Below are 8,923 nucleotides of genomic sequence, written 5' to 3'. Positions count from 1 at the left end.
TTGATCAAATGAAGCTTATGTTTAAACTAGTGTTCATCGTTTTCTTGGCTTGAAACAATTTCCACTAATCATTTTACATAAAGGTTATCAGCAAATGACTATTCGTTGTTTTCTTTGTTTGATAATTAGCCATTTGTGATACCTATTTCTTAGCTTGAAAATTTTTCGATTAATCTTTTTACAACTATATTGTCAAAAAATACGAAATAAAAAATCTAAAAGTTCGTCACATCAATGTTACGTAGATAAATATGGATCAGAAATACCTATATGAAATGCCACAGAAATTTATAACCTACTAAACTTGATATAGTAGTTTTAATGACTAAAAAAATGACTTAATTAACACGTTTCAAATTTAGGATTTTGTAGTGATCAGTCCAGTAAAAGATTATTTAATCAACTATTCAATTATCTCACACATAAGACAGTTTGGCCGAGTGGTCTAAGGCGCCAGATTTAGGCTCTGGTCCGAAAGGGCGTGGGTTCAAATCCCACAGCTGTCAGATTACTTTTTATTCAGCTGTCAGATTTAGGCTCTGTTTGTTTCTTTTGGTCGTTTGCGGACCTTATCAGTTCAGTTTTCCAGCAAGAACATTGCGCGCGCAAAAAAACGGTGGTAAGACAACACCTTAACTCCGATGGCTATATCTATGTCAAGGACAACACCCTCTGCGTTATTTACTTCTCCGATTGCTTCCCCTATCAAGATTCTCAAAATACCTCGCGTTTTCTGGCCATGGCAGAAGGTAACTGAATTTCACTTCATAAACCCTACCCACCCTAACTCCGATGGCTACATTTGATTCGGTTTTAATAGGTGAAATTGGGGCCAATGAGTGTATCCCCCATGGGGTTTGGAACCTGGGCATGGGGCAATCAATTACTTTGGGGATACCAAGAATCCATGGACACTGAGCTTCAACAAATTTTTAACCTAGCTGTGGATAATGGTATTAACCTCTTTGACACCGCTGATTCTTATGGAACTGGTAAATTAAATGGGCAGAGCGAGAAGCTTCTTGGAAGGTTCATACGCGAATTTGAAGGTAAAACTCTTTATAGTGTGCCTTAATTTGGTCTCAATAATTATTTTTGGGAGTCTACAGTTTCTTGTAATTCAGTTAACATTAGCGATGCATATGTAGAGGTTTTTTTTCGGGTTTATTGCTAAGTTGTTGGCTGACTGGATGTTCAGGACAGAGACAAGTTGGTGATAACATTGTGATTGCCACAAAGTTTGCTGCATATCCATGGCGCCTGACACCCAACCAATTTGTGAATGCGTGCAAGTATAGTAGTATACAACTCTTTCTTTCATTCTCCTGATTATGTAATTCAAGAGTCATGAGAATGAGAATGAGAATGAGATGGGTTTTTGTAATGTTCAGGTCTTCTTTGGATAGGTTGGAAGTGGAGCAGATTGGAATAGGACAGTTGCATTGGTCAACCGCAAACTATGCTCCTCTTCAAGAGCGAGCACTTTGGGATGGTTTGGTGGCAATGTATGACAAGGTTATCTGTCAACTCAATATTAGACACAGATGATTTTAGCAAAAAGTTTTTTGAAAAAAAAAAAAAAACTCATGCTGCAGGGTTTAGTTCGAGCAGTTGGGGTGAGCAACTATGGACCAAAGCAGCTACTGAAGATACATGATTACCTCAAGGAACGAGGAGTTCCCTTGTCTTCAGCTCAGGTACTACTCACTTACTTGTAGTTGTAAGCTACTGTATAAGTGCATGCGTATGCCTATTTATCATATTTCATGGCTTTCAGGTGCAGTTCTCATTGTTGAGCATGGGGGGAGATCAAATGGAGATCAAGAGTATATGTGATTCACTGGGAATCCGTCTGATATCTTACAGTCCTTTAGGCCTTGGCATGCTTACTGGCAAGTACACCCCTACTTGTAATAATCTTCCACGTGGACCAAGGTAAAAACCAAAACCAAAACTAGTTGATTAAATAAATATATATATTTTTTTTTGTTCAAAATTAATGTGATGACATGCAGGAGTTTGCTGTTCAGACAAATTCTTCCAGGGCTGGAACCCCTTTTGATCTCATTGAAAGAAATATCAGAAAAAAGGGGGAAAAGCATACCACAGGTTGCAATAAATTGGTGCATCTGCAAAGGCACAATTCCAATACCAGGAGTTAAGTCTGTGAAACAAGCTGAAGACAATCTGGGAGCTCTGGGTTGGAAGCTTAGGCCCACTGAGTTGGATCAGTTGGAATATGCTGCAACTCAGTCCCCTCGCAAGATGCTCCAAAATGTCTTCCAGACAAGGTATCTATCTATTCTTCTGTATATGCTCCAAATTGTTTTTATCTCTCTTGCTAATTGCTAATTCATAATTAAATACAACTCTCTTCTTTGCAGATAACTTTCAATTGTGGATACACTCTCCATTGTTCTTGCTTTGGAAACTCAAATCAAGTTGAAATTGTTTTGATTTATTCATATCATAAACACTTTGTTATTTGATGACTAGTTATAATCTGTGTCTGTCACACACATGCAGTAAATAAAATCATTTTATATTTCAGAAAAATCAGAATAGTTTCTAAGCATACAAAGGGATCATGTCAAGTCTTGCCTGTTCAAACGATACCTTACATATAAAGGACGCAGCCAATGTCTTAAGAGACCATGAGTCCTTTTGTAAGGTGTTAATTCATTTCATAGACTTTCTTTTTTTCTTAATGAGTTAAATCTGGCCATGGTTGTCTCTTTTTGACTTCATTCATCCGGACATAATGACTTAATGAGTTGGCTTAATGTATCAAGACATTAACTAACCATTTACCTATTTATCGGTCCTTCTTTTTACTGTAACACCTCTCACACTAAAACCGATGGATATTGTTAAAAGTTGTTTATTTATTTATTTGAAATATAAGGGTAAAAAATCGTCATTTAGACAGGTCTAGAAAAGTACTAGACCATCTTATGTATGCAAGACTTTATCCATACATATACCATCATCCATCAACAATTTTACCCATATTAATTTCATAGGGGAAAAAAAGCACTCACTTGATCTTGTAAGCTATACAAAAAGACAGTCGAGATTTTACTGCTAAGCCTCGACTTTTTATTTCTTTTAAATGCTTTGTTAACATTATTTATTTAGATAATAAGACAAGTATGTTATGGAAAAGACATGACTTGACTCTTGAGACACACAGTTGGTTATGCATGCAATGGTTTTAGTTAAGGTTTTTGTTAATGGTTTTAATTAAGGTTCTTGCTACAAAAGATCCCCAACGACTCGGTCCAAAGAGTGCGGTGCAGTTTGACTGTTGACTGTTGAGGTCTAAACTCTAAAGGCCAAGCAGGCAGAACTGAAGCTTTATTCCTGAAAATCTGTTATGTTTTTGTAAAAAGAAATACAAATGAGAAAGTGATTATTATTATTATTATTATTATTATTATTATTATTATAGTAATGATTGTGTTGTCACTATCCAGTTTATCATGATTAAAACCCATCTCCTATTTATTTACATGACAAAATAATACACCACACTGCACCCGGTGGGTTCATCTCCCTCTCCCATTTGACATGACATCCTTCAAGTTATTTCTCTTTATACGGTACAAGTAAGAACTTATGATGTAATAAAGACTCTATGACTCAAAGTTAATAGAATTTGTTTATGTCCGGACTAAAACCCAAGACCTTCAATCTAAGAGGCAAATATATCTACCAAATGGGCTAGTCCCACATTGGCATATATTAGATTGATGAGTGTCATATCTTACTATCGCATTGTCACGTCATTGTCACATTATTTTTTCTTCACCCCACAAAACTATTAATGTCATACCACACTTTTATTATTTTTTTTTCTTTTTTGAATTTGATAAAATATAATTATATAAACTTAATAAAAGAAAATTACTTCATTAATTAAAAAAACACATACTAAATTAAAAACATACAAAAAAACATAATTGAAACAAAGTAGAATAATACATGACGTCTAATCATCGGCGTTCGCCACATCGTCATAATTCTCATCTTTATCTCCTTCAAACATTCCTGATTCATCATCTATATTGTCAAACAGTCGTCTTCATCAAAATTGTCAACAATGAGATTCTCGTATACTTCCCATTTGTTCGTCATCTACGTCTGCGTATCAATACCCTATCCTTCGACATTTGTTAAATTCTTATTTTCATTCTAGCGGCAAATCGTCTTCTCCTCATCTTCTATAATCATGTTATGCAATATAATACATGCGTACATCAAGCTACTTATTCGTTTGAGCTCCATAATTGTGTTGGTATTGTGAGTCTTTGTCAACCTCTCTTTAGAACACCAAATGCTCGCTAGATATCCTTCTAGCAGATTCTTGTGTCGACTTGAACTTTATTCTCTTTTCATCATTTGGACATGAAAATGATTTCACAAATACTGCTAACTCGGGATATATCTCATCAGTAAGGTAAAACTCACACTTGTATGTGATAGGTTTTAATGGTTACAAAATTCATGTGGCAGAAAATAACTTAACTCTTAAGTTCACATGCAACCTAATTGGATCTATGTTTTCACTATTAAATGTTATAATCTATTGAGCATCAAGAACCTTAATACACACCTAGTAAAATCGAAAATTATAAAAGTTTAGGCTTTACTGTAACATCCGATTTTCAGGTATTTTCATTTTATCCCTTGGCCTATTTAAAGTTTGCATATTTGGCCCTTTGTGGCAAAAGTCTTACATTTCAGCCCATACGTTAGGCGTACGTAGGAATGGCAATGGGGCGGGTTCAGGGCGGGGCATGGTTTCCTAAACTCCCCCCGATATCTTTCACGCATCTTATCGGGACACCCCACCGGGTTTCGGGTTTTTCCGTCGAGTTTCGGGTATCTTATCGAGTTTACAACAATTCATAACGAAATCTATATTCCGGTTTAGGATACCCCGGTGTCTTATAAAAAATACATGTTCTAGCCTCCCACTTAAATTAAAAATATGATGCATCACTTTAATAAAATAAATTGGACGTTGTTATATTAAAAAATATTTTATTTAAGTTTAGTGTAATATGTCAAATCATAAAAAACGATCATTCACACCAGATTGTTAATAATTAAAAAGATTTTTCCACAGTAAGTATTTTATCTTTAAATGCGCACAATTAACATCAAAAGGATTCAAATATATTACATATATATATATATATATATATATATATATATATATATATATATATATAATCGGGGTGGGGCGGGTCGGGGCGAAGATAACCCATTCACTGCCTCGAACCCGATAACAAACCGTTACCCGATCCGAAATGTTCGGGTTTCGGGTTTCCCCGTCGGGTTCGGGATTTTTTGTCATCCCTAGGCGTACATGAGGTACGTGCAACGAGTCATGGATCACATGACGCATGCTAGTACGCATGGCGTACTAGCTCAACTCCCAAACCCTAAATGTAGGGGTTTGCTCCCTATTTAATCCACCTTATGCCTCCCTTTGACATTCCTTATCAGCCTCCACTCCTTACAAACCCTAATCTCGAGCCTAAGTCTTATATGTGAAGATTTTGAAGCTTGTTAGTGATTTTGGTGCTCTTTCGTTGAAGAAAAAGACTATTGAAGAAGGTGGTGCTGCTTACAAGCTTGTGTAACATCCCAAAAATCATGACCAAAAATTTCTTTTTAAAACATTATTAAACCATGAATATTAAATCATTTCAATCATACTAAAAGGGGTATATAACAAATCATAGTATCTTTTCAAAACACTTGTTCATTTTATCAGAGTAAACATCTCAGGCTAAACTTTTTGGTGTGTGCCATGCGATCATCTCGAGCTCTTCCCACCGCTACCGGAAGTACTTGAAACCAAAACTAAAAACCGCAAGCACGAATCTTAGTGAGTTTCCCAACCTACCACATACCATATACGCATAACCAGGAACACATAACCACATACTGGGCCCTCGCCCGCTGCATCGGGCCTCGCCCGACATCAGGCCCCGCCTGGCATCAGGTCCCACCTGGCATCGAGCCCCTCTCGGTATACAGATCTGTCTCCCTTAGGCCCCGCCTGTCTCCGGGCCTCGTCTGCTACATGCATACATACAATCGAATAACATACTAAAGCATACATAAACATACTCTAACTGTACCCTGATCTAAGGCCTCGCCTAACTTGGGCCCCACCCCTAGTATGCTACTGAAGTAGTGGAACCCCGTCTATACTCCTACTAGTAGTGAGATACGGGCCCTCACCCACACTCACATTATTCCTATCACGGGCCTCGCCCCTACTCTGCTAATATCGAGATATGGAACCCCGTCCATACTCAGCTAGTGATGAGATACGGGACCTCACCCACACTCACCTCCCTACCAGGCACATACAAGTATCACAGAGACACAAGTATAAACTAACATTCAACATAAGAATCTTCCTAAGGATTGCCCCGGCATCGGACCCGCAGTCCAGGGACATACTATTATCTAACATACCTCGGGATTACCCCGACATCGGACCCGCGGTCCGAAACCTATCATACCAATACATACAAGAATCGCAAAGACCTCTAGCATCTTAACATTCCTCGAGCCTCGCCTGACATCAGTTCGTAACCCGGAACATAAAACAACAAGTGTCTAGGGCTAACACCCGGGTCTTCCTTCTATACTTAAACATAAGCATAAACATAAACATAATGGGCCGGCATTGTGGCTGTAGACCCATGTATACAGTGAGGAGACTCGCCTCGCACAATTGAAGATTGGCTGAAACCTCTGGCTGCTAATCGACAATTCCCTGAGCTACTCCTCCCCTAGCTCCCCGAGCTACCAATACCAACATAACACTTAGTCCCAAAATGCCTTCCAGAAATCAAACTAAGTCAACTATGTCCAAAGTCAAAGTCAACGGTCCATGGTTAAAGTCAACACTTCCAGTTTGACTTGACTCGTCGAGTTGCTCCATCAACTCGCCGAGTTCAAAAGCTCAGAATCCTGCAATCGCGAACCAACTCATCGAGTCAACCCCTGACTCACTGAGTACCCTGGCTAACCAGACTCGTGAAAAACTAAGTCAACCCGCCAAGTCATTCCCCTGACTTGTGGAGTTCACCCATAACCGGAAAATCGGGACAACTCACTTAAACTCGTCGAGTCCCTCCCTAGACTCGCCGAGTTCCTCGGTCTGTTGGACAATCTTAAAGGATTAAGCCCCTATACTTCATATCTGAACTCCAAACTTCATAAACACTCTAGAAACGACTTATTAAGGGTAAAGTTTCCAGCTTTACCCATCCTAAGTCCTTCTTAATGGGTTTAAACCAAACCCTAGCTCATTAAGACATAACTCCATGATCCAAAACCCTTATTACTCCAAACCAAATCAGGGAAATCAAAATCTAGGCTCTAGACATCCAATAACCAAGTAAAATCTTGGACTTTACTTCCTTGCATGGACTTTAGGGCTCTAAAAGGCCATGATAATCTCTTTAAGCTTGCATGGGACATCCTAATGGCATAAAGCTTGCACCTTTATGCCTTAGCCACACCTAGGGGCTCCAGATTTGAATGGATCTAAGCCTGGGACGTCCTTGTCCCCATAGATCTAGCTTTTAAACCAAAACTCAAACAAAAGGGACATGAGTAGATCTAAGAGGTTGATGAGCAAGGTCAAGACCTGATTACCAGAAAGTGATGAGGTTGAGAAGCTACTTCTGGATCTACAATCCTCTTCTTGATTCCTCTAAGCTTTTCTCCTTCTTCAAGCTTCCAAGTAGACCACACACACTCCAAAAATGGCTCATAATTACACGAAATGCACTAGGGTTTCGTGGGTGAGGGTTTGGGGTTTAGGGGCTGAAGATGAGGCTGAGGGGATGAAAATATGAGGCTTAAATAGGGCACCAAGTCCCAAAATTAGGGTTTCCCAACCCAGACCAGACTCGCCGAGTCAATCCCCCGACTCGCCGAGTCGGCCACTTAATCCGCGACATGGAACTCGCTCCTACTCGTCGAGTTCTTCCTTGGACTCGATGAGTCGACTCCTTGACTTAGGGTTTTCCTTTCCTTTCTTGGTCTGCTGGATTAGGGGTGTTACAACTTGTGGATCCAGAAACTACCTCACTTTGTGCATCTTTTGAAGGTATAAATTTTATACCTTGATGTGTTTCTTTCTAGATCTCCATAGATGAGTTTTTATGAGTCTTTTGTCCTAAGTCTTGGACCTTTGTGAGTATGGAGTACTCCGAAGCATATTAGCTATCCTTTCATGTGGTTTAGGTTTTGTAGATTCATAAAAATGGTTGCTTGATGGTCCTTTTCCAGCCATTCAAGAGTTTGTTGGTGTTGAGTATGGATTAAGTTAGGGTTTTAAGGTTTAAGCTCTTTTTCAACCATGAAAAGGCTTAATGTTATGGACTTTATGTATTAAGACGTTCTATGGAGGTCAGATCTATGTTTGGATTGCATGTCTTAATGATTAATACATTTTGGAGCGATTTTTGGGATCAGAAGACGTACGCCCTGTGTACTTCTGGCTACACCCAATGTAGCCAGGCCCGACCCAGACTCACCGGACCCCTCGAGTATGCCACACGTAGGAGGAGTGTATGCCCAGCGTATGCGTTGGGCAATTGACTTTTGTTTACTTTTAACTTTTGGTCAAGATTTAGCGTTTTGGACCATAGAAGGGGCAAAATGGTCTTTTTTCCCTTAAAGGGCATAGTTGTGGGATTTGGACTTGTGAGTTGAGTTATGGACCTTGATTATTAATTAGGGTTAGTTATTATGTTATTAGGCAGAGTCTAGTTTCGGCAGTTCGGGTGTGAGATTTATTTGTCATCAGTATCAGGTGAGTCTCCTCACTTATTATTACATGTGTGGTAGAATAGTTGTATTTATGATTACCAGTTAGGTCTAA

The 8,923-nt window shown here is 38.9% G+C and overlaps 1 protein-coding gene and 1 non-coding gene across 3 annotated transcripts; both read left to right on the top strand.

Annotated features, from left to right (window-relative positions):
* The first annotated feature begins 426 nt into the window (after positions 1–426).
* TRNAL-UAG (transfer RNA leucine (anticodon UAG)) lies at positions 427–506 on the top strand. The gene has a single exon. It is a non-coding gene; the product is annotated as a tRNA-Leu (tRNA).
* Positions 507–508: 2 nt separating this feature from the next.
* Positions 509–2,556, top strand: PLR1 (NAD(P)-linked oxidoreductase superfamily protein). 2 transcript variants are annotated; one of them, XM_079027461.1, is made up of 8 exons: positions 509–749; positions 821–1,049; positions 1,199–1,292; positions 1,407–1,515; positions 1,596–1,697; positions 1,778–1,935; positions 2,016–2,291; positions 2,385–2,556. In XM_079027461.1, the coding sequence occupies exons 1-8, from the start codon at positions 642–644 to the stop codon at positions 2,386–2,388; spliced, it is 1,080 nt and encodes a 359-aa protein (XP_078883587.1). In that variant the 5' UTR covers positions 509–641; the 3' UTR covers positions 2,389–2,556. The 2 variants fall into 2 exon arrangements, with proteins under 2 accessions (XP_078883587.1, XP_078883586.1); XM_079027460.1 differs by having other exon boundaries at positions 511–749; positions 1,392–1,515.
* The last annotated feature ends 6,367 nt before the right edge of the window (positions 2,557–8,923 follow it).

The sequence above is a fragment of the Lactuca serriola genome, chromosome 2 (assembly GCF_051521515.1).
Source record: "Lactuca serriola cultivar US96UC23 chromosome 2, Lser_US96UC23_V15, whole genome shotgun sequence".
In the NCBI taxonomy this organism is placed as follows: Eukaryota; Viridiplantae; Streptophyta; class Magnoliopsida; order Asterales; family Asteraceae; genus Lactuca; species Lactuca serriola.
This window is presented reverse-complemented; position numbering and strand designations above follow the sequence as displayed.

Excerpts from the sequence above, each read along its gene's own strand:
- PLR1 (XM_079027460.1), top strand. The coding sequence starts at position 642 with ATGGCTATATCTATGTCAAGGACAACACCCTCTGCGTTATTTACTTCT. Across the intron at positions 750-820 it reads TTTTCTGGCCATGGCAGAAG|GTGAAATTGGGGCCAATGAG; the intron begins GTAACTGAATTT and ends CGGTTTTAATAG. Across the intron at positions 1,936-2,015 it reads AATCTTCCACGTGGACCAAG|GAGTTTGCTGTTCAGACAAA; the intron begins GTAAAAACCAAA and ends GATGACATGCAG.